This window comes from Schistocerca nitens, chromosome 4 (genome assembly GCF_023898315.1).
Source record: "Schistocerca nitens isolate TAMUIC-IGC-003100 chromosome 4, iqSchNite1.1, whole genome shotgun sequence".
In the NCBI taxonomy this organism is placed as follows: Eukaryota; Metazoa; Arthropoda; class Insecta; order Orthoptera; family Acrididae; genus Schistocerca; species Schistocerca nitens.
In genome coordinates, this window is record NC_064617.1 from 597010331 (window position 1) to 597037293 (window position 26963).

The 26963-nt window shown below is 41.9% G+C and overlaps 1 protein-coding gene across 4 annotated transcripts in view; it reads right to left on the reverse strand.

Moving 5' to 3' along the window:
• Positions 1-599: 599 nt before the first annotated feature.
• LOC126251475 (venom carboxylesterase-6-like) overlaps positions 600-26963 on the reverse strand; it is a 196256-nt gene continuing 169892 nt past the window's right edge. For all 4 annotated transcript variants that reach the window (XM_049951918.1, XM_049951917.1, XM_049951916.1 and 1 more), the window contains 5 exons: positions 25461-25617; positions 20086-20252; positions 14646-14790; positions 11087-11222; positions 600-988 (listed from right to left, as the gene is read on the reverse strand). In XM_049951918.1, coding sequence (XP_049807875.1) covers positions 802-988; positions 11087-11222; positions 14646-14790; positions 20086-20252; positions 25461-25617 — 792 coding nt within the window. In that variant the 3' untranslated portion in view covers positions 600-801. The remainder of the gene's footprint in view (positions 989-11086; positions 11223-14645; positions 14791-20085; positions 20253-25460; positions 25618-26963) is intronic.

The following is a 26963-nucleotide window of genomic DNA, read 5'->3' on the forward strand; positions in this document are numbered from 1 at the left end:
ATTACCAGATTGTGATATGAAATTTACATTTGAAAAATTCCATCGCTCCACATCCCAACACCAATCTGGGACAGTTACTAAAGAGCTTCGGCACTTTTATTATAAGCGGAGGCGGAAGCCCAGTCACAAGGGGGGAGGGGGAGAGGACGGAGGAAGGAAACGGAGCTGCGCTTATCACGTGATGATGTCATAGGGTTTCGTTCAAATGGCTCTAAGCACTAGGGGACTTAACATCTGAGGTCATGAGTCCCCTAGACTTAGAACTACTCAAACCTAACTAATATAAGGACATCACATACAGTGATGCCCGAGGCAGGATTCGAACCTGCGACCGTAGCAGCAGCGCGATTCTGGACTGAAGCGCCTAGAACCGCTCGGCCACAACGGCCGGCTAGGGTTTCGTCACAAATGGAAATGAAGTGGGCCAGAGTCGTCATTATCAATACTAATCACACTTACTGGACATAAGCTGTTACGTCTTTCAAATGTTTTAGTAAACTTATAAACTGACAGCTTCGAAACTAGTTATTTGTCTTTCGGTAAAAAACCACAACAAACTTTTCATAGCTAAAAAGCAATATACGCAGTACTATCTGCAGTGAGAGTTGAGCGTAATACGTAAAAATAGTGCAAAAACTGGACATACTATTCTATGAACATTTTCGCTCAGTAGTAAACGTTTTTTAGAAAGTAATTCCATTAACGAGAGCTAAAAATCATATTTCGTATTATGTGAACCGAAATGTTTTGTATTTTCTTAAATAACGAAGCATTAATACATAATTCCCATTTGAATCAACGTTAGAGTTCTTCCTTGGTAGCGCTGAATCGCTTTGTTTGCCGGAGAGGTAGCGACCTCCAGAAATCCACTCGCTCTTGGAAGAGACCTTTCTTCGTTTTCAGCTGTTTTCCTATATCCAGGTACTCCAAATCACCATCTGATGTTACCCTGGGCCAATGCACAGGGTCGTTGTCTGGTGTGGGATTTCTGAAATGTATGAAAAGCTTTATTGGCAAATAACGTTATAATAATGGATGGTTTGAAGCTATATCACGTAACTGTAGTAAAATGAATCTAAAATCAATAGGAAGAGTTGCACGCAACTACAGTAGTGCCAAAACTACAATTCGTCAATGAAATTTTGGAAAATGTCTTCTTTGGTTTCCTCTACAGTATGATACGTATTCATCGTCACAGAAATCTAGATACTAAGGGCGGACTCTTGATATTTTTAACCCTCTCTCATTAAGTCTTACTTCCATGTGCTTTGACTCAACATGGAAAGTTAATGACTTTAGGAGGGTGCAGATTTTCTTGATAAATATCACGAATGCTATCAGGTTATTTAATCAAGTATCAGAGTCGTATTTAAGCAACGTCTCATCAGGCTAGAGGTCCGATTAGTGCAACAAGTGAACCTTAATCGAGTCTGAACCACGCTCCTCCTTTTCCGAAGGAGAAACGTGCGAACCATTCGTATTACTTTGGAATACAGCGTATTAGTAAATAACATATCGTTCAGTAGTGGGGGCTCCCAGCATTGCGTCCTTCAGATATTTCAGAACATTGTCTTCACTGCCTGCCTAGACCTTAGCAGGGAGCGACCTAACGAATTTCTGTTGACGTATCACACCATATAGATTTTGTTGCAAATAACTGTCGTGGTTGATACTGTTTTCTGTTACTTTTATTTGCACTACCTCTTTGATTACAGTCTTCCATCATTCACTGACATGGCACAGAAGTTTTTTTCTGTTCAGAGCCATACATGTATACTGAGAGCAACAAGGTATCGAACAGAATTGTTTCTACAGCCTGCAGCCCCTACAAACGCATTTCTCTCCGCGAAGTTCATTAAGACAGACACTGATAATTTGTAAAGCATCACATTATAACAGTAGGTGACATTTCAGCCGGGGTTGACGAACAGGAAATTTGTTAAAATGATTCATCATGACGAAACTGCCACTCGGTTAAGGGGAGGTGTATGTAAAATAGGCCAAAGATGTTGAAATTTTGGTTCCCACCAGTAAGTTTTTAGCGTGTTAGAAATATTGTTTTCAGAGCTTAATCCCTGCTGCAAATGATTAAAATCCATCTTGTTTAAACCAATGTAAAGAGCCAACCCCCCTTTTCAACCTGACTCTGTTCTCGTCTGGGATATTATGTTTATTTATTGCCATCAGAGGAGACATCTGTAGAATATAAAAGACTGTGAACCCATTTGCGAAGCGATTCATTACGATTTATAAAGTAAATGCACAGCTGGTTGAACACAAGACACGAACGAAAGCTTTAATAACATCATTCAGAAGAGATTGCCAAGGACAACGTACTGTCCATCTACTGTTTTTAATACGAGTATTTTCTCCTAAGTTGCACATGTTGTGTTCAATAATGTTAACTCTGGAAGAATCAGGACCTCTTTATGAGACTAGAATTTTAGGTAGTTCCATTCACTGATAAACTACTGAAGGAGGCTGTTGATGTGCACATTGCTGGTTCTGAAATGGCACTGAAAGATACGGACAAAAAGGCACTTTAATAGGATCGGACCTACATGAAGACCAGAAAGAGAAAAATGTACGGCCATGGCCAACAGTAAGGTACTTGTTTCTGGCATAAATACTAATAAAATCTTTTTTCTCCTTTCCTGCAAAATCCATTTTTGAGTGTTTAAGGAATAGTACGTCTAAAGTAATGCACATAAAGATGTGAAATTTACTACAGACTTCGTATATTCTATAACACAGCTTCCTGTGGTACGGAATGTTTCAAAGTGTATTACTGAGAAGTTTATTTAAATTTTGCTGAAATACAAACTGCTATGTATCACACGAGCAGTGCGAGAATTATCGCTCAGTCAGATTAACAGCTCATGCATCCAAGTTGCTGACAAGAATAATTTACAGAGGAATCAAAAAGAACGTTTAGGACGTGTTGGATGACCGTCAGTTTGGCTTCAGGAAAGGTAAAGGCACGAGAGAGGCAGTCCTGACGCTGCAGTTAATAATGGAAACAAGACTAAAGAAAAATCAACACACGTTCATAGGATTTGTCGACCTGGAAAAAACGTTAGACAATATAAAATGGTGCAAGATGTTCGAAATTCTGAGAAAAGTAGGGGATAAGCTATAGGAAAAAACGTAAGTTATGCAATATGTACAAGAACCAAGAGAGAACAATAAGAGTGGAAGACCAAGAACGAAGTGATCGGATTAAGAAGGGTGTAAGTGAGTGATGTAGTTTTCGTCCCCTAGTGATGAATCTGTACATCGAAGAAGCAATTACAGTAATGAAAGGAAAAATTCAAGGTGACAGAATACCAATATTAAGATGAGCTGATGACGCTGTTATCTTCAGTGAAAGTGGATAAGAATTACAGAATTTGTTGAATAGAATGAACTGTCTAATAAGTAAAAAATATGGTTTGAGAACAAACCGAAAGACGAAAGTAATGATAAATAGCAAAAATGAGAACACCGAGAAACTTAACTCACAACTGGTGATCACCAAGTATATGAAGTTAAGAATTCTGTTATCTAGGCAAGGAGAACTTCAAAAGCAGACTATCACTGTAAAAAGGGCATTCATGACCAAGAGAAGACCAACAGTATCAAACATAGGTCTTAATTTGAAGAAGAAATTTCTGAGACCGTACGTTTGTAGCACAGCATTGTATGGTAGTGAAACATGTACTGTGGGATAACGGAAAAGATGATAATCGGAGAATTTGAGACGTGATGCTATACAAGAACGTTGAAAGTGAGGTAGCTGGTAAGGTAAGGAATGAGGAGCTTCTCTGGAGAATCGGCGGGTAAAAGAATTCATGGAAAACACTGATAAGAAGAAGGAACATGGTAATAGGACATCTGTTAACGCATCATGAAATAGCCTCCATTCGTACTATAGGAAACTGTAGATGGGAAAAACTGTAGAGGAAGACAGAGACTGGAATACACACAGCAAATAATTGGGTTGCAAGTGCTTCTCAGAGATGAGAAGACTGACAAGAAGAGGAATTCGTGGCAGGCAAAATCACACCAGATAGTAAAGTAATGTGTTGGAGAAGTATCCTGCAACGTCCTGATCGAATTAGTTGACAAAAACGTTGAAGAAGGTCCAGCTTATAGCCAATAACATAATTACAATATGCAAAACATTTGGTTCATTTGTCATTCAAACTGTAAAATTTACATTAGCTTATACGTACCCGTGTATTTTCCCATACTTCCTCCTTCAATAATCACAGAAATATCGACAGAATAAGAACTTTTTCGAAAGCGTGAATAATAAATCAGATTGTCATATTGCAAGAATTATCCTTGCATCATCTGAAAAGATTCAGAGAACATTACAGAAAGTGTTTGATCAAGAATACAATTCTTTGCTTTCTCACTCGTTAGGAATATTTGGTCCAGCAAAACATCTCCCCTCTCCCCCTCTCCGACACGCCACACCACCGCTTTCTTCCCCAAGAACCACGGACTTTCCCGCTGTGGGCGTCGGATGGCTTGCATGCGTTAACAATATTGATAGCGGCCAGCTAACTTACGGTTTGTAAAATGGATCAGTAGCCTTTACAGTTGTTACTTTAACAACAGTATGGATAAGTGGCCTTATAACATAAGCCTTGCTATGTTCAAATTGCGGACGACTTAAAGCAGCGGAGAGATATAGTCGGTATATTTCTCGAACACGTACAGCTCTATTACACGGTGTAATGATGATGGCATCCGCCTGAATAATATATGCTCGGATGTCAAATAGCCTCCCTCTGCCAAACGCGGACTTTTTGAGTGTTTTCGGTAGTCAGAAACAAAGTTTACGTATTTTGAATTACAACTCTTAAATGACTATAGTAGTCAGTAAAGTTTGGTGGCTGTAATTCCAGGATTTCTGATAAGGAAATAGCCGATTATCAAAACAAAACGAAATATTTTTAATACAGAAGCAGGTCTCATTATGAGCATTTTAATAATTGCTAACAGGCTGAGAGTCAAGAAGGAAGGTATATGTGGAAGAAACTTGGAGACACCGGAAGATTAAAATTGATTATTTAACGAAAAGGCAGAGATTTAGAAGTAACATTATAAACTGCAGAACATTCCAAGAGCAAATGTTGACAGTGTGCATAATTTATTATTTATGAAATTTAATTAAAACTGAAGAAACTGCGAAAGGATTTGAGACTAGAATAAAGTGGAAAAAAGTACACGCTGTTGTCAGTTTCAGAGTGAGCAGTAGCCAACGATTGACTGAAATAGGGGAAAGGAACAGATTACAAGACGAATAGGTGAGAGATGAAATAGCCAAGGTAGCGGAGGAAAATGTAGACCACCGGGCGATGCCCAAAGAAATGCTTGGAAAACATACGAAATATGTTATTGACATAAGGAGAAAATATAAAAATGCTTCAAATGATGGAGGCATAAGGTAATATACATATCTAAACAACAAATTGACAGGAAGTACAAAATAGCCTCAGCATGTCTAGAGGAAAATATAAAGCAACGTAGGTGTGTATGACTGTCGGAAAGGTAGATACAGTGTGTAGGAGAACTGAAGAAACTTTCTGGCATGTACGACTATCTACAAGTTCTGCAATCAATCATACAGTGCATGGTGGAGTGTACCACATACCACTACAAGTGATTTCCTTTCTTGTTACAATCGCAAACGGAAAAAGGGAAATAAGATTGTGTCTAAGCCTCCGTACGCGCCCTAGAAACTCTCATTTCATCTTTGTGGTCCTTTAGCGGAATAAACCTTGGCAGCAGTAGAGTCGTTCTGCAACTGGCATCAAATGCCAGTATTCTAAATTTCCCCCATGGTGTCTAGCGAAAAGAACGTAGTTTTCCTACAGGGGTTCCCAATTGAATTCACGAAGTACCTCTGTAATGCTTCAGTACCGATCGAACCTACAGTGACAAACCACGCAGCACGCCTCTGGACTGCTTCGTTGTCTTGATTTAGTCGGAACTGATGGGGATCTCAAATTCTCGAGCAGTATTCAGGGATGGGTTATTTATTGTTCTTTAAGTCGGATCCATCACAGATGAACTACACTTTCTCCAGATTCGCCTTCGCTGCTACCAACCTGCCGTCCTCGTTTCATTTTATATTACTCTGCAACATTACACCTAGATATGTAATCTATGTGGCTCTCATGCAGCACACTGCTAATAATGTATACGAAGTTTGAAGGATTGCTTCTCCTGCTCATCTGGATTGACTTACATTGTTATACATTTAGAGCAACTAGGAATGCAGTTTGTCATCCTTTATCCTCCTACAATTACTGTACGACGTCACGTTCTCGTACAACACAGCATCACCAGCAAACGGACGTCAGGTTATTTATGTATGCAGGGAATAATACGAGTCCTATCACACTTGCCTGGGGCACTCCTGCGATACCCACGTTTCTGATGAACAACTCCTTTTAGGACAACGTACTGAGTGTTATAGCCACGAGCGACTGGCGAGCGGTGCGCAGGAGAGAATAGAGACGTGAAGGTGCCAGTAGGGGGTGCCGCTCGAGGTATCGCTAACAACGAACAGACAGGACAAACGAACAAGTAGAGGACGACAGACACTACAACCGACCAGGACATAACACGGAGAGTGGCGCACTCCATGGCTAGACTCGCGGAGCAGATGGTAAAGCTGAAAAGTGAAATACATATAGAGAAGGGGTGGTCAAGGAAAGGTACTGTATAAAAATATTATGCAAAAGGAAGAGGAAATAGACAAGGAAGAGAGAAAAATTAGACACTGCATGAAAGCCAACGTCAAATAAGGCATATAGAATAGACAACTTGCTGCTAAAATTACTGAAATCCTTGGAAAAACCAACGATGACAATAACATCCGTTTTGATATGAAAGGCATATAGATGTTCAAAATGCCAGCAGACTTCAAGAAGAATGTAAGAATTCACTTGCAAACAAGGCAGATCACAAAATTATCACTCTAATAAATCACAGATTCTAAATAAAAATACGAATTACAAAAAGAAAGAATGAACTACTTTTAGAAACCAACCTGGTGGAAGATCTGTTGGAACTCTTGCCAATAGAGTTACAACAACGTTTGACCATTTTCAACGCTATATAGGCCTTGAAATTCAGGAAGTGTTGCAGATAGTATACACGGAAAGAAAGATTAACTACTACTTATGCACAAATCATATTATGAGTCGAAGAGCGTGTGAAGGAGGCAGTAACTGAGAAGCGAGTGACACGGAAATGTAGTCTGTCGCCCTGTTACTCACTAGTAAAGGAAGCCAAGAGGTATTGAATCATGAATCGAAATTCAGGTAGAGGAAATAAAAACAATAAGACTAGCCGCTGACATTGTCTTTCTGCCAGAGTTGGAAAGAACCTGGCAGATTAGTGTAACGGAATGGCTAGCGGTTTAGAAAAGACATTATAAGGCAAAGATCTATGAAAGTGAAACAAGGGAAGTGGATTGTAGCGGAATTAAATTGAGTCACAGTACGGGAATTAGTTTGGGAAATCGGACGGTAGACGTAGGATCGAGTTTTGCTATTTGGCCAGCAAAATGAGATGGCCAAAGCAAAGTAAATATAAAATACAGACAGGCCGTAGCAAGAAAACATTCCAGAAAAATGAATTTGTTGGGACAAAATATAAGTTTAAGTTTCAGGGCGTCTTTTCTGAAAGTTTTTGTCAACAGTGTAGGCTTATTTGAAAGTGAAACGTTGATGGTAAATCGCACTTACAAAAGGAAAATAGAAGACTTAGAAAGTAGATGTTATGGAAGTGTTGAATAGTAATAGGAAAACTTACTGGTTATTACTTTAATTTCGTAAACGTGTAAGGGCAGCTTACGAGTACACCAGCGAATGTAGTGGCCGTTATTGGTGTGGCAATGCACAACCTAATTTGTTGGCTTGACTCGTTGTGATAGGTGTGGGATCGGTTGGGCACCGTCGCCTTAACGTCCACACATTTAACAAAGACCCAATTTTGAAACCATGTTTATTAAATGAAGAAATCAGCGAAAAAGGATTGGGTAAAACCTGAAGTATTAATGAGATACGCGGAACTAGATATTTATAGATTAAACCAGTAATCGCTGCTATTTGAAAAGTTTCGTAAGACAGGTCTAGAGACTTGTAAGTATCCATTCGAGTTCATAAACGTAAGTTTTTCACATACGAGAACGATGACGTCACATGAATTGCGAATTCAAACGAAAAACAGTTTTAAAAAATTAATGAGATAGTAGTGTATGTAGGGCGTCGAATACCAAAAAATGTGAGAGCGAAGTTCATTCAACAGTACATTAGTTCACGAAGTCAAAAGCAAATGTTCTAAGTCGAAACCGGCAGTGTCCACTGTCAGTGGCGAAATAAACTATAGTTCGTTGCTTGGAGTAACCATTGCGAAAAATATGCAATTTGTCCATTATACATTAAAATAAATCTCAACTGCAGCAAATAATTACAGTTCACAGCTATCTTTAGTCCTGTGAAGCAGACGTCCTTAAAGTCTCGCAAAGTCGACCACCGAAAACGCAGGAATATAGAGAAATTTTAGATTCGTAACTTTCGCTGGTGTAATTTTTCCAAGTCCATAGAAATGTTAAAGGCTTTTACTTACACGTGGCCGCTTGGCTGCACAGCCTCCTGACAAAAACATTCTAACAACTACAAAAGCGAACCAACGAAAAATCTTATGCACCTACTGCTTGCCCATAAATACCTTCTGCAACGGCATGCACCACTGAATCCAAGACAGACACTTTAATAGTGGCCTCCATTCAAATATAAAGCTAATTACATGAACACAAAATACAAAAGTTTACAGACAATACTACTGTGGTCTTTGAGGATTGTCATTAAAATATCAACACACTATTGAGCTACGAGGGTGTGCTGAATAGTAATGTGTTCGAATTTTTTATGTGAAAACTTTTAAAGCTTTTTAAATAAAACAAACTTCATTGCCATCTGCATCTTTATAACTTTTATCTACACATTTTTTTTTTGATAACACAGTCATTCTGGTGATGAAAACATCTCTCCCAACGAGAGACTAGTTTGTTAATGCTGTCGCTGTAGAATATTTGACTTCGTTGACTGAGGCACATCACCTCTGCTTTTACCGCTTCAACAGTATCAAAATGAAGTCCTTTAAGGTGTTCTTTAAGTTCTGGAAAGAGATGAAACTCTGATGGGACCAAGTCGAGACTATGGAGGATGATCGATGACAGTGAATCCAAGGCCTCGGATTGTTGCAGGTGTCGCAGCACTCGTAATGTGGTCTAGCATTGTGTTGCTCAAAGAGGGGTGTTCAGTGTGTGGACGACGTTTTCGAATTCGTCCTTTCAGTTTTATGAGGGTCTCGCTGTTCTGAAAAGATGAGCTGTAGACTCTCACGTAATATGCCATACTTACCTCAGAGCTGTTCCGGTCCGATGATTTTGTCTCATGAGTTCATCAACCTGATTCCCATGGATGCCATCGGCCGCCGTAAGCGGTAGCTCATTCCAAGCATTGTCACACGCGCTAAGATTAGCACCATCGTTTTCATCATTACTCGCAGGCCCCTAGCGGCACAGGGTTGTACCTTGAGTCAGCGAAGCGGAAAAGTCGACCGAGTTGTATGAATGACATGTAGTACTTCAACCGATATTGAGAATATTGAGAACGGAATAAAAAAATCGGATTCATTACTTTTCAGCATTTCCTCGTAGTTACTAATAAAGTTGATACCAACATCTGCTCTTGCTACGCAAGATAAATTTACGTAATTTTATATGAGTAAATAAATATCTAGTCATAAATTGCAGTTACTCATCCACTAGGAAAATTAGGTAAGGATCTGGAGAACTCATACTACCTTCATATTAGGTGTAACCGTGCAGAACCTCTACTAATGGTATGCTCGCATATTATCTTTTAATAAACTCGTCTGCAGTTCTTCATATACATGCCTGTTTGAAACTGTTTGATGTGGCGTTTACCGTGCAGGGCTTAATTTCGGTCGGAAGGTGCCATAACGGCGTGGGGCTAGTGTGTGTGTGTGTGTGTGTGTGTGTGTGTGTGTGTGTGCACAATACATAAAGGTATTTTGTGGCTGGGAAGAAGGGATTGTGTGGTTCAAGACTCCGTTCTGGCACTTAAAATTTTAGAAATTAAGCACTGTTTACAGAAGGTATGTTACATAGTGATGTGTAATAGTCGTAATATGTACTGCTATACAAAGGCATCGAGGCAAAACCTGTGCTGCGGATGTACGGCGCACTTGTCACAACTAAAAGTTTTTGAAATGTTTCATGCGACAGCTTTAGGGACTTGTAAAATAGCTATACGAGTTCATGAACATAAGCTACCCACAGTAGACTGACGATCTCTAACCCTGAATTGTTGTGTGTTGTTTACAACTCTGTAAATTTTTGAATGACTGCAGGGATCAATCAGGTGTTGCACACGCTGCATTTAAACTTATGAAAATAAACAATATATTAGCAGACAGTAGCCATACTGTATTGAAGAATTTCTTTCCATCAACCATGTCATGCCCACCATTAAATCAATTTCTAGGAAACAGCAAATCAGCAATAAAGCAATACCACTGGTGTGTTACGTCCCCGTGGATGATGACACAGCCAACGAGATTTAAACTCGGACACACATTTGTAATAGGCATTTTTATGTTCAGCGGTACATTCTACCGAAAGCTGCATTAGGCAAAGGTCAAACATTGTTTTTGCATTTGAATTCACGAAAGCTATCAGCAAACGTTCCAAGTCCAAACGAGCAGAACCTCACTGCCAATGCCGACGTAAACTGAAATTCATTACCCTTAATAACCACTGTAAAAACCGTGCTACATGCCCATTACACACAATCAATTCTGACAGTTAATTTCTTGGTGAAGTACACTCTGCTTCACCAAAATATCCTTTTGACAAATTGGCCTATTTATTAAATACTCAGCAGGTTTTAGTGAAGTCTGCACAGAGCTTGGTAATGGTTTTAACGTCTTCACAGTTTTTCTCGGGCATTTCACCAGATGTTGGTCTTATTTATTAAGTCTAATACATACTCACCCAGTTTTAGCGAAGTCTGTCCAGAGCTTGGTTATGGTTTTAACGACTTCGTAGTCCTCCTCGGGCATGTCACCAGATGTTGGATAGTAAGGATTCTTCGAAAATAAGTAAAACAGATCGTCCCCATGGGCCACTCCTGTAACACAGAAGGTCACTCTATCACAGAAGATCTACAATTCAATTTTTCAGCCTGAAATTACATTCTGACTTGTCCACTAGTCTTCGAAGAACTTACGATAACACTGCTGAAAATTGTGCGCACTAGACACCGATAGACCCCTAAGGATTGTAACTCTGGCAGATGTCGTTTATGGGGGGGGGGGTTCAGACTTGCTCAAAACTGTACAGATCATCCGATTTCCAACTAGTCTTTCTTAAATATGAAAAACTGACATCACTGATCAAAAACTGGTTGTATTTTGTTCGGAATCATTGTAATTTTGTATGTATTTTGATTTATTCGCCACCTTTATCACTGTGTTGCTTTACATAACAGAACACACATGCTGTTCCGTTAATCTGGTCTCTCTTCTGACGACAACTAACTCAGCTGCAGTCACCTGCTCACTACATCTCTCTACAACCTTCGCTTCCCGTTCAGCCTCGATCATTGTGGACGGAGCGAAATGGCATGGTGGTTAGCACACTTGACTCGCATTCGGGTCAAAGTCGCGACAGGACATTCACATTCACTGACGTTTCCAGTTATTTCTCTAAATCACTCCACGCAAAGACCAGTATGATTCATTCGAAAGGGCACGGTCGAGTTCCTTCCCCATTCTTGGCACAATTCAAGCTTGTGCTGCCTCTCTAATGACCTCGATGTCGACGGGACATTACAGCCAATTTTCCTTCCTTCCATGCTTCAATCGTTGTGCTACGGATTATTATTGATCATTATCACTAATCAAGGCGATGCATGAGTTAAGTATCAGCAAGATATCAAACATTGAGGGAAGCATAGCGACACCTTACATAGTGCTTCTGAATAGGTTAGAAAGGTCGAAAGAGAGTAAAAGTCAAAAAAGAGCGATCACTTTAAATTAGCCAAAACTTAAACTACGCAACGAATGAGTGCGTAATTACACTACTGGCCTTAAAATTGCTACACCAAGAAGATGACGTGCTACAGACGCGAAATTTAACCAACAGGAAGAAGATGCTGTGAAATGAAAATGATTACCTTTTCAGAACATTCACACAATGTTGGCGCCGGTGGCGACACCCACAACGTGCTGACATGAGGAAAGTTTCCAACCGATTTCTCATACACAAACAGCAGTTGATCGGCGTTGTCTGGTGAAACGTTGTTGTGATGCCTCGCGTAAGGAGGAGAAATGCGTACCATCACGTTTCCGACTTGGATAAAGGTAGGATTGTAGCCTATCGCGATTGCGGTTTATCGTATCGCGACATTGCTGCTCGCGTTGGTCGAGATCCAATGACTGTTAGCAGAATATGGAATCGGTGGGTTCAAGAGGGTAATATGGAACGTCGTGCTGGATCCCAAAGGCCTCGTATCACTAGCAGTCGAGATGACACGCATCTTATCCACATGGCTGTCACGGATCCTGCAGCCACGTCTCGATCCCTGAGTCAACAGATGGGGACGTATACAAGACAACAACCAGCGGCACGAACAGTTCGGCGACGTTTGCAGCAGCATGGACTATCAGCTCGAAGACCATGGCTGCGGTTAGCCTTAACGCTGCATCTCACACAGGAGCGTCTGTGATGGTGTACTCCACGACGAACCTGGGTGCACGAATGGCAAAACGTCATTTTTTCGGATGACTCCAGGTTCTGTTTACAGAATCACAATGGTCGTATCCATGTTTGGCGACATCGCGGTAAACGCACATTGGAAGCGTGTATTCGTCATCGCCATACTGGCGTATTACCCGGCGTGATGGTATGGGGTGCCACTGGTACAAATCTCGGTCACCTCTTGTTCGCATTGACGGCACTTTGAACAGAAAATGTTCGACTGCTGCCATGGCCAGCACATTCTCCAGATCTCTCACCAATAGAAAACGTCTGGTCAATAATGGCCGAGCAACTGGCTCGTCACAATACGCCAGTCACCGTTATTATGGCCAGAGGTGGTTGTTCTGCGTACTGATTTCTCAGGATTTACGCACCCAAATTGTGTGAAAACGTAATCACATGTCGGTTCTAGTACAATATATTTGTCCAATGAATACCCGATTATCATCTGCATTTCTTCTTGGTGTAGCAATTTTAATGGCCAGTAGTGTATTATGCTGAGAAGAGTGAATTGCACCCACAATGTACCAAGTTCGGTGTATTGTTTAGCAATCACGAACTCGCGCATGTTATAATCGTTAGTTTCTTATTCTTTCTTTTCCTTTACTTCAACAACAGTTCTGTGCCAGCGTACCCATGTAGAAGTCTATCGTTGTGCTACGGGATAGTACTGATCATTATCTCTAATAACGGCGATGCATTATTTAAGTATCAGAAAGAAGTTGCACATGTGGGAAGCATTGCAACACCTTACATAGTGATTCTGAATAGTTTACAATTGTCATTAAGAGGATAAAACCAAAAAAAACTTTCGCTTTATAATTAGCCAAAGCGTAAATTATACATCAAATAACCGCGTAATTATTATAAAGAGAAGACTGAGTTGCACACACAATGTACCAAGTTAGCCTTAACGTCGTTGCATTATTTAGCAATCACAAACTCTTGCCTCTTATAATGGTTGGTTTCTTATTTGTGCTATTCATTTACTTCAACAACAATTTCCCGCCAGCCTACCCGATGTAGCAGATAATAACATTACAAACATAGCAAATATTTCATGGTTCTCTATTTAATAACACTATTAAGAAGATGTCTGATTATCGAAGATTGCAAATTTCGAAAATCTCACTGTCACTGCCATATATTTCAAGATTTACGTTTTGCTTTCCGTTGTAAAACTATCACTCGTATGTTAATGATGGTGGTTATGCACCTTTATTGTAGAGTTAATTAAATTTAAATCATGAATTATGCGCCTCAGTGCACCATGAATAGGCCTATGATAACAGTTAAAATTCTGAGACAGGCTGAGCTGATTACAAAAAAAAAAAAAAAAAAAAAAAAAAAAAAAAAAAAAAAAAAAACCGAGAGAACCGGTTTGTGGCACTCCCTCACGTTTCATAAAATCATAAGTTTTCCCTTGTATTTTATTTTATCTGGCATTCGGTACGATTAATCGTCTTAAACAAACAAATTGTTTTTAATAAATACATCTATGATTTGAGGTGAATTCTGTACATTTTTTTTAATTCTCAGAGTATCTATTTCTACATACCTATGATACTGTTCCTCCAATCATGAATTTTGCATTAATTCTTTCTCGTGAAGAGTACAAATTCCTAGTTCTTTAGAAAAAAAGCTTTTTGCGCAAATTACGGGTCTAACCATTGAGGAAGAAATAAAAATATACTTTTAGACTCTACAAAGCACTTCAAAAGAGTAAATGAGACCTCTAACGACTATTTACTTTATTCATTTCACTTTCGAAAAATTTTCACAGAACTCTTACCCAGATCCAGATCACCACCTCCGAAGTATTTTGTCATTCGGTATTTTCCCCTGTATGAAAGAACGTAGTAGTACACAGGCGCCGCATCCTTGTACTTCCTGACAGCCTCATCCACGTTCCAGATAAACAATCCATCAGTGTATAACTAGAAAGAGAAAAGTGGAAACTATTTGTATGGCAGATCATTCCATCAAATTCAGTAGCGAAAGAAAAAAAAATACTTTTACAGAACAATGTCGGTCACTTTTATTCACACATGCATTAATACAAAAATCTGATAGGGCAAGCGAGTAAAATCACACAATAAAAACATGAGGCATTTAATCTTGTAGTGACAGTAACTTATGGTAGTATTACATGCATCCATTAGTTTAGAGTTGCTTCATAAAATACAATCCATATCTATATCTACATGATCACTCTGCAATTCACAGTTAAGTGCCTAGCAGAGGGTTCATCGAACCACCTCGAAGCTATTTCTCTACCTTTCCACTCTCAGACAGCGACTGGGAAAAGTGAGCGCCAAAATCTTCCCGTGCGAACTCTTATTTCCTTTATTTTATTATGATGATCATTTCTCCCTATGCAGGTGGGTGCCAACAAAATATTTTCACACTCTCAGGAGAAAGTAGGTGATTGAAATTTCAAGAGAAGATTCCCCCGCAGCGAAAACGGCCTTCGTTTTAATGACTGCAACCCAAATTTGTGTATCATATCCGTAGCACTACCCCCTTCCCCTCCTTATTTCGCGATAATACAAAACGAGCTGCCATTCTTTTAACTTTTCCGACGTTCTCTGTCAATCCTATCTGATGCGGTTCCCACACCGCACAGTAACACTCTAGAAGAGGGTGGCCAAGCGTAGTGTAAGCAGCCTCTTTAGTAAACCTTCTACATTTTATAAGTTTTCTGCCAATAAATAGCAGTCTTTGGTTTCCTTACCCCGCAACATTACCTATGCAATTGTTCCATTTAAGTTATTCTGTCACTGTAATCCCTAAGTATTTAGTTCAATTTACAGCATTTAGATTTGTGTGATTTATCGTATGGATGAATTTAGCGGACTCTTTTTAGTGGTCATGTGGATGACTTGACACTTTTCATGATTCAGAGTCAATTGCCACTTTTTGCACCGTACAGATATCTTGTCTTTATCTGTACGCAGCTTGTTTTGATCGTCTTGACGACATTAATTGACGGTAAATGGCAACATCATCTGTAAACCATCTAAGAGAGCATCTCAGATTGTCTCCTTAATCGTTTATATAGATCAGAAACAACAGAGGTCCTATAACACTTCATTGACGAACGGTAGATATTACTTCTGGTTTACTCGATGACTTTCCGTCAATTATTACGAACTGTGAACATTCTGACATGAAATCAGAATCCTATCACACAAATGAGGCGGCACTCTATAGTCAAGCAATTTAATTAGAAGTTCCTTTTGAGAAACGGTGTCAAAAGTCTCCTAAAAATCTAAAAATATGGTATCAATTTGACGTCCGCTGTCGATAGCACTCATTACTTCGTGAGAATAAAGGGCTTGTTGTGTTTCGAAAGAACGATAATTTTTGCATCCCTATTGGTTATTTGTCAGTAACTCGTTTTCCTCAAGGTGATTCATAATGTTGGAGCACAGCATATGTCGCATAATCCTACTGTAAATCGACGTTAGTGATGGGTCTGCAACTCACCCGATTACTACTGTTTCCTTTCTTGGGTATTGGTGTGACTTGTGCAACTTTACAGTCCCTTGGTACGGATCTTTCTACGAGCGAGCGGCTGTATATGATTGCTAAATACGGAGCTATTGTATCAACATACTCTGAAAGGAACCTGACTGGTAAACAATGACGATCGGACGCCTTGTCCTTCTTAAGTGTTTTAAGCTGCTTCGCTATACCAAAGATATTTACTTCTAAGTTACTCATGTTCGACACTTATTGTTGATTCGAATTTTGGAACATTTATTGTGTCTTCTTTTGTGAAGGAATTCCTGAGAAGAGTGTTTAGTAACTCTGCTTTAGTGGCATTGCCACAAATAACATCACCATTGTTATTGCGCAGTGAAGGTATTGACTATATATTGCCACTGGCGTACTTTATATACGACCAGAATTTGTTTGTGTTTCCTGCGAGACTTCGAGATAGGGTTTCATTGTGGAAACTATTATGAGTTTTCGCTAAATATCAAGCTTGTGTAAAACTTCGCCAATCTTCGAGATCTTGCGTTCCTTTTAATTTGACATGCTTCTTTCGTTGCTTTTGCAATAGTATTCTGACCTGTTTTTTGCACCATGGTGGATCAGTACCACCTCTTATTAATTTATTTGGTATATCTATCAACTGCCATAGCTACAACTTCTTCGAATTTAAACCACATCTGTTCTACGCTTATACAGTCACACAGAAAGGGTTGGAGTCCGTCTCTCAAGAAAGGTGCCAGACGCATTTTTGTCTCGTTTTTTAAAAAGGTAAATTTTGCGTATACTTGTGGTAGGATTGGATGGTAAAGCAGTCAGTCTAGCTACAACAGCCTTGTGGTCACTAATCCCTGTATGTGTCACGATGCTGCTTATTTGGTCAGGTGTATTTGTTGCTGAGAAGAGGTCAAGTTCATTTTCTCAAGAATTTACACTCCTGAAACAGTTGTTCAAGACAATTTTCTGACAAGGCAGTTAAGATTTCAGACGACGTTTTGTGCCTACCTCCGACTTTAAACCTATATTTTCGCCGATATATCGATGGCATATTGAAATCACCACCAACTTTAATTGCATATGTGAGTTACCTATTTGAAATGATACTCAAGTTTTCTTCGAAATGGTGAGGAACCGTATCATTTGAGTCGGGAAGTCGGTAAAAGGGACCAGTTATTAATATATTCCGACTTTCAATCATACCCTCTACCCTTACTAACTCACAGGAACTATCAACTTTAGTTTCACTGCAAGGTAAACTGCTTCTGACAGCAATAAATACTCCACCACCAACTGTATTTCATCTATCCTTACTGAACACGGGTAGGCCCTTTGTAAAAATTTCGGCTAAACTTATTCCCGGCTGAAGCCAGCTTCCCGTAAGTATATATGGAAAGAAAGAGCTTTGTGACTTAACGAACTATGAAATGAACTAGATTGTTATTCACCTAATTAGGAAACGAACTGTTTTCGTTCTTACTGACAACACGAAATAGTTGTTTCTTGGGATGGTATCCATTAGTACCAAACTGTACCTGAGGGAAAGATTAAACCTCGAAGTTTCCAGTCAAAAGGCTGTAAATACACTCCTGGAAATGGAAAAAAGAACACATTGACACCGGTGTGTCAGACCCACCATACTTGCTCCGGACACTGCGAGAGGGCTGTACAAGCAATGATCACACGCACAGCACAGCGGACACACCAGGAACCGCGGTGTTGGCCGTCGAATGGCGCTAGCTGCGCAGCATTTGTGCACCGCCGCCGTCAGAGTCAGCCAGTTTGCCGTGACATACGGAGCTCCATCGCAGTCTTTAACACTGGTAGCATGCCGCGACAGCGTGGACGTGAACCGTATGTGCAGTTGACGGACTTTGAGCGAGGGCATATAGTGGGCATGCGGGAGGCCGGGTGGACGTACCGCCGAATTGCTCAACACTTGGGGCGTGAGGTCTCCACAGTACATCGATGTTGTCGCCAGTGGTCGGCGGAAGGTGCACGTGCCCGTCGACCTTGGACCGGACCGCAGCGACGCACGGATGCACGCCAAGACCGTAGGATCCTACGCAGTGCCGTAGGGGACCGCACCGCCACTTCCCAGCAAATTAGGGACACTGTTGCTCCTGGGGTATCGGCGAGGACCATTCGCAACCGTCTCCATGAAGCTGGGCTACGGTCCCGCACACCGTTAGGCCGTCTTCCGCTCACGCCCCAACATCGTGCAGCCCGCCTCCAGTGGTGTCGCGACAGGCGTGAATGGAGGGACGAATGGAGACGTGTCGTCTTCAGCGATGAGAGTCGCTTCTGCCTTGGTGCCAATGATGGTCGTATGCGTGTTTGGCGCCGTGCAGGTGAGCGCCACAATCAGGACTGCATACGACCGAGGCACACAGGGCCAACACCCGGCATCATGGTGTGGGGAGCGATCTCCTACACTGGCCGTACACCACTGGTGATCGTCGAGGGGACACTGAATAGTGCACGGTACATCCAAACCGTCATCGAACCCATCGTTCTACCATTCCTAGACCGGCAAGGGAACTTGCTGTTCCAACAGGACAATGCACGTCCGCATGTATCCCGTGCCACCCAACGTGCTCTAGAAGGTGTAAGTCAACTACCCTGGCCAGCAAGATCTCCGGATCTGTCCCCCATTGAGCATGTTTGGGACTGGATGAAGCGTCGTCTCACGCGGTCTGCACGTCCAGCACGAACGCTGGTCCAACTGAGGCGCCAGGTGGAAATGGCATGGCAAGCCGTTCCACAGGACTACATCCAGCATCTCTACGATCGTCTCCATGGGAGAATAGCAGCCTGCATTGCTGCGAATGGTGGATATACACTGTACTAGTGCCGACATTGTGCATGCTCTGTTGCCTGTGTCTATGTGCCTGTGGTTCTGTCAGTGTGATCATGTGATGTATCTGACCCCAGGAATGTGTGAATAAAGTTTCCCCTTCCTGGGACAATGAATTCACGGTGTTCTTATTTCAATTTCCAGGAGTGTATAAATGAAACGCTATCTATAACAGTGGCGACTGAGTGCGATATACTTAATCCAATGTAATGTCTCATTAAGTGAAATGTATCATTGGTCTGTATCCGTCAACGTTTTTGATTCGTGATTATGGCTGGTGTTCTAAGGGGAACACTTTAGCGTTCTCTTATAGACACTGCATGGCTTCTTAGTGATAGTGCTATCTAAATTTCGTTCACAATCCCATACACGAAAATATTTGGGCCTTTGGATAGTAATAGGACTTAATATTCACCCACAGTCAGCTGTCGTGGTACATGCATTGGACTCCTGTAAGTAGTGGACATTTCTGTGGTCCATTTTAGGATTCCAGGTAAGATTAACTCTTGCGTCGTGCCTTTCATTGACAGTAATATATTGACACAATCAAAAGCAAATCTCCGTGTTCCGCCCCTGATTTGCCAATCGGGACAGCCGTGTCACACTCTGCCAGCGGTGGCTGGTGGTTTTGGTGTGGATGGGCGGGGCATGACGTCAGCACACCGCACTGCCGGCCATTATTTTCTTTTTCCCTGGCAGTACTCGGTATTGAACCTAGGTCTTCCACGTGGGAGTCAGATATGCTGACCACTGATCTACAGAGGCGGATTAATGTAGTGGGTAGCATGTTATACACCTAAGTGATAAAATAAGAGATTCTTAATCTTAAATTTCATTTTAGTCGGAATACAAACAGTACATTCAGTTTGAGAATATTTACTTCACTGAGTTTGCTGACAGAAAGTTCACCGTTTGAGAAGTAGAAATCCTTAATCTTCTTAGTGACGAAATCAGCCTCTGGCTCTCCGTCATACGATAAAGACAAGGGAAACAGCCTTTCTCCATCCTGTGTCAAGTCTTCCAGTAGCTGTTCATTTGCTATGCAAGCTGAAATGTAGAGCAATTTTTGATGAAAAGTTATTCAATGGACGTATATCATACATTCGTCAATATTTGCAGGGAATCATAAGGCTACGTCATTTCGCTAGTGACATATGAAAAATTTCTCTACTTTAACTGTGTACAGTACTGATGTACTATACTTATGACCACTTAATTTAGAGACAGATACTTAGTAGCGTGTTGCAATTAGTTTCTCCTCCATGGCACCTGCTTTCAGTCGTGCCACGGGTTCCACTATACTGCTCAAGCTTTGCTCTTACCAGCTGAGTTAACCAAGCCTGGGTAGCTCAGGTGGGGAGAGCAATTTCTACGAAAATCTGGTTCCAGGTTGAAATCACTGTTCGACGCGTAGTTTTAAGCTGCTCGGAATTTTGAATCTGCTTTTTCTTTTTCTGATGATATTTTACAGTTTACTCTAATGTTGACAGAGATCTAAATGGAAAAGAAAAAAACTTAAGTGTTAAAATATTGAAGTGTTAGAATTTAAAAAAAAATAATTTAAAAAACAGGACATATTACCAATGAAGTCTTAGTGCTATTTCTATTTGGTGGGTTATGTTTCCAGGACGGATGAGATCAGAAAACATGGATTCGTACAGTTGAAAAAGGCAACGAATCATGAAGTAGTATTCAGAGCGGTCAAATTAGATAAAGACACATTATGTGGTTACTGAATTTATTGTCATCATATTACAGGCGGAGCAAATATTTCGTAAACAGAGAAAAAACGAAATTAAAAGTATGAAAATATTGCAGATATATCAGTATATTTCTAACCAAAAACAAACATCATGAAGTACACTCGTGAGCCAAAACATTATGACGAATGTCCACCACGAGAACAAGCGCCAGCTGGTGGCGCGGTAAGTATTGTGTTCAAGCGTAGCAGAGACGATTGAGAAACACTATGTGATCAAAAGTATCCGGACATCCCCAAAAACATACGTTTTCAAATTAGATGCATTGCATTGTGCTGCCAGCTGCTGTCAGGTACTCCATATCAGCGACGTCAGTAATCATTAGACATCGTAAAAAAGCAGAATAAGGCGTTTCGCGAAATTCATGGGCATCGAACGTGGTCAGACGATTTGGTGTTTGCGTCATACGTCTGCACGCGAGATTTCCACACGCCTAAACAATCCTAGGTCCATTGTTTCCGATGTCGTAGTGAACTGGAAACGTGAAGGGACACATACAGCACAGAAGCGTACAGGCCGACCTCATCTGTTGACTGACAGAGATCGCCAACAGTTGAAGAGGGTCGTAATATGTAATAGGCAGACATCTATCCAGACCACCACGCAGGAATTCCAAACTGCATCAGGATCTACTGCAAGTACTATGACAGTTGAGGAGTGGTGAAAAAACTTGGATTACATGGTAGAGCGGCTGCTCATAAGCCACACTTCACGTCGGTAAATGGCAAACGACATGTCGCTTGGTGTAAGTAGCGTAAACATTTTACAATTGAACAATGGGAACACGTTGTGTGGAGTAACGAATCACGGTAAACAATGTGACGATCCGAGTGGCAGGTTGTCGGAATGGCGAATGCCCAGTGAATGTCATCTGCCAGAGTGTATAGTGCCAACAGTAAAATTCAGAGGCGATGGTGTTATGGTGCGGTCGTGATTTTCAAGGAGGGAGCTTGCACCCCTTGTTTTGCATGGCGCTATCACTGCATAGGCCTACATTAATGTTTTAAGCACCTTCTCGTTCCCCACTGTTGAAGAGCAATTTGGGGATGGCGGTTGCATCTTTCAACACGATCGAGCACCTGTTCATAGTGCACGGCCTGTGGTGGAGAGGTTACAGGACAATAACATCCCTGTAATGTACTGGCGTGCACAGAGTCCTGACCCGAATCCTATAGAACACCTTTGGGATGTTTTGGGGCGTCGACTTTGTGCCAAGCCTCACCGACCGACATCGAAATCTCTCCTCAGTGCAGCACTCCGTGAAGAATGGGCTACCATTCCCCAAGAAAGCTTCCAGCACCTGATAGCACGTATGCCTGAGAGAGCGGAAGCTGTATCAAGGCTAAGAGTGGACCAACACCATACTGAATTCCAACATTACCAATGGAGGGCGCCACGAAATTGTAAGACATTTTCAGCCAGGTGTCTGGGTGCTTTTGATCACATAGTGTATCATTCTAGTGACGACGTGGGCGGAAAAAGGGAAAAGTTTCTGCCACTTTGACAAAGGGGAGATAGTTATGGCCCGGCTCCTGGGAAACGGCGAAGTTTGTCTACTGTTCGTGAACTACTGTCGTGAGCATCCTCGAAGTGTGTGATAAAAGTAATGAGAGTAACAACACTGCGAGCGGTGTTACTCTACTTGTGCAGACATGTGTGTTCATCCCTTCCAGATGTTCATTCCAAGTTTTAGTTCGTACAGACATTCGTGGCTCTTTACAGCGCCGCCAGTGAAGTTGTGTGTGTGTGTGTGTGTGTGTGTGTGTGTGTGTGTGTGTGTATCTGTGAATGTTTCGAAAAAGAAATAGCGAGATTTAGAGCTAAGTTAAGCAATCAAGTTTTGTGTTACTCTTGGGGAATCCGCGACCTAGACCTTTGAAAAGCTGGAACAGGCCTACGGGGAACAATCCTTATCAAGAGCAAAAGTTTCTCCCTGACACAAATCATTTCTGGAAGGCCGAGAATACGCTAAAGATGAACGTCGCTCAGGAAGGTCTTTATCTTCAAAAACCGACGAAAACGTGTTCTTGCTCTTGTGAGATCAGGCTGACGTTTAACAATAAGGATGATGGGTGACCTGTAAAACTTCAACACTTTCAGCGTACATAAAATTTTGAAAGAAGATTTGCACGTGCGAGAGGCTTGTGCGAAAGTGATGCTGAAAACCCTCAAAACAGCAGAAGAACAGTGGAAGAAGTGTGTGCGTTGAATTTTTTGAGAGGACTGCAAGTGACCACTGGTGACGATTCCTTGAGTTTTGAGTACGATCTTGAGACAAAGTGGCAAAGTCAGGGGTGGCACATCCACACATCTCCTCGACCGAAATAGCTCGAATGAGCAAATAAAAGATGAAAATTTGCTTTCTTAACTGTAGAACGGTTTGTTCATCTAGGACAAACTGTCAACCAAGAGTTTAAAGATATCCGTGAAAGACTCATGGAAAGGGTGAATCGACGCGCGCGGTAGCCTTGCGGTCTGAGGCGGCGTGTTACGTTTCGCGCAGCTCCACCCGTCGGATGTTCGAGTCCTCCCTCGGGAATAGATGTGTGTGTTGTCCTTTGCATAGGTTAGTTTAAGTTAGATTAAGTAGTGTGTAAGCCTAGGTAACGATGACCTCAGCAGTTTGATCCCATAGTACTTTCCACAAATTCCCAAAGGCTGACTCGAGTGAAACTGGACATTGCAGAAAAGTGTGTGCTGTCTCTTGCCAACACCCAGTGTCCCCATGTCACAAGGCCACTTCCATCACGGAATTTTGACCTCTAAAGGCATTCCTATTGTTCCACAGCCCCTCGTATTCAAGTGACCTCAGTCCTTGTGATTTCTTTCTATTCCCGAAACTGAAAAAGTCTTTTGGAAGTCTCGAGAACTTTCAAAGGAACGCGACCGACATACCAAAGGCCCTGTCAGATGAAGCGTTTCAGCGCTGCTACCAGGACTGGGAATAACGAACGACTCCGTGTGTGAATGCCTGCCTTAGAGAATTACCTTGGAGGTAGTAATGTTGTAGAGGTCAGAGACTTGCCCAGTCCTTGAAAGCAGGATAGGTAACAATCAGTGGCAGATATGACAGCAGAGTACAATGCTGATGCAACCTAAAGCGTTTTTGAGTATACAGTTAAGTGGACATTGTTGAATATACGCCACCGTAGTAGATGACTCCTATTTGTTTCCACGTTAATTCAACGGTCACGACAATTATGACTGCAATGACACGGTATTATCGATATTGCACCGTGGATCAACGAAAACGTGTCCCCTGGTCGGATATTACACCAGGTCAGTTGTCATCTCCGGATACACCACCATCCTAACGAACGGCTGTTCGAAACGTACATCGTGCCATGTATCGACAGTGACAGGTTTGACAGTGTTATGCCATGAGGACATTTATGTGGGATCCCATGGGAGTTGGTGTAATAATCGAAGGCAACATAACAGCTTTGAATGACAAGAAATTTTGTCACAGTCCAAATGGTCCAAATGGATCTGAGCACTATGGGACGTAACATCTGAGATCATGAGTCCCCTAGAACTTAGAACTACTTAAACCTAAGTAACCTAAGGACATCACACACATCCATGCCCGAGGCAGGATTCGAGCCTGCGACCGTACCGCTCGCGCGGTTCCAGACTATAGCGCCTACAGCCGCTCGGCCACTCCGACCGGCTGTCACAGTCTACTTGCACCATATGATACTTGGTTTCTTTCACGATGGCGACAGCATCTTCCGGCAGGTTAACTGTCTGTGCTACAGTGGTTTGCGAAGCATGATAGTGTATCAACATTGATGTCTTAGCCATCCAGTTTGCCTGATGTCAATCTGATAGATCAAGTCAGAGACGCTGGCGGACGCTTGGTGCGTGGCACGGACCGCCAATCCGCAGTTTACGGGAATTGGGTGATCTGTACGTAGATACCTCGTATCACACAGCTCTGGAAAACTACCAACGACGTTTTCGAATCCATGAAATTCAGAATCACTGATTCACTTTGTTCCATAAGCGTACCAACACACTATTAAACGAGTGATCATAACTGTCTGGCTCATCAGTGAATAACAAAAGGCAGTACGTGCTCACATCTTATTATGAAATGGGGTGTGCAGTTCGATGATTTTCTTGCAAATAACACAATGTTCCACTGGCCCCTTAAGTTTGAAAACATATGCTAGTTTTTGTGCTACAGGAAATGAGTCATTAAACCATCTTCTAACGTTTAGTTGCTAACTTTTCAGCTACCGAAAATATGAAAAAACAAAAAGTAACGTGCCGAAATGAATGAGTAATAAAGGTTTCATTTTTATGCTCATCACTACTATTTCTTCTTATCGGCAATTCATAACGTTTCCGATGTCGGTGTAAGCAAAATAGCTTGTATGGTATCTGCATTGAAGGAGCTACCAAAATATTTACCTCGACGAAATTATTAGTATTCCATACCGTAAGGCTTCCAGATTCATCAGCGAGTCAACCTGTAAAAACGAAACCTTACCCGCTGCAAACAGGTACCCTTCGTCCTGGGTGGCACCTGTCATCCATGGAATTGCTGTATGAGGCTCCAGTTCAAGTGGATGTTTGGGCAGAAACGAATCTTCTCCTTCACCTTCTATAGCTGGTCGGAAAGGTATGAGTGGGCTGAAGAACCATTCCTACAACAAAGAAACTAACGTTATTTAGGTTTGCATACTCTAGAGTTTTCTCGAAACTGTAAAAGAAATTCAGATGCAATAATAAGTGACCTGCTTTGCTATTTTGATCCTGCAGCCATTATGACATGTAGCTGCCAGTGGGCATTGATTCACGTATTGCTGTTACGGGAATCGGTGAAACGCCGCGAGTAATGGGTAGGGGCACTACATCAGTACTGTGCGGATAAGTTGAGAATTTGGGTATGACGGGAGATATGCTAGGACATTCCGTGCAGTTGCGATCGCCATTTTGTCTGGATAGCTCAGTGGTCAGTCGGCTTTTGGCGGCCGTGGTGAGTGGACCTCCGGCGTGTGCTGTGCGCTGCGGTCTGCTGCGTTCCGGTCGGTAAGTCAAGCATCTGTTGCAGTAGTTAGCTGCTTTATTTGAGACTCTTGATGGATTTGTATTAGAAGGAGAGATGAATCAGCTTAATATGCTACTGGACATTAAAATTGCTACACCACGAAGACGACGTGCTACAGACGCGAAATTTAACATACAGGAAGAAAATGCTGTGATATGCAAATGATTAGCTTTTCAGAGCATTCACACAAGGTTGGCGCCGGTGGCAACACCTACAACGTGCTGACATGAGGAAAGTTTCCAACCGATTTCTCATACACAAACAGCAGTTGACCGGCGTTGCCTGGTGAAACGTTTTTGTGATGCCTCGTGTAAGGAGGGGACATGCGTACCATCACGTTTACGACTTTGGAAAAGGTCGGATTGTAGCCTATCGCGATTGCGGTTTATCGTATCGTGACATTGCTACTCGTATCGGTCGAGATCCAATGACACTTAGCAGAATATGGAATCGGTGGGTTCAGGTGGGTAATACGGAACGCCGTGCTGGTTCCCAGCGGCCTCGTATCACTATCAGTCGTGATGACAGGCAACATATCCGCATGGCTGTAACGGATCGTGCAGCCACGTCTCGATCCCTGAGTCAACAGACGGGGCATTTGCAAGACAACAACCATCTGCACAACAGTTCGACGACGTTTGCAGTGGCATGGACTATCAGCTCGGAGACCATGGCTGGGGTTACCCTTGACGTTGCATCACAGACAGGAGCGCCTGCGATGGTGTACTCAACGACTAACATAGGTGCACGAATGCAAAAGTTATTTTTTCCGATGAATCCAAGCTCTGTTTACAGCATCATGATGGTCGCATCCGTGTTTGGCGACGTCGCGGTAAACGCACATTGGAAGCGTGTATTCGTCATCGCCATACTGGCGTATCACCCAGCGTGATGGTATGGGGTGCCATTGGTTACACCTCTCGGTCACCTCTTGTTCACATT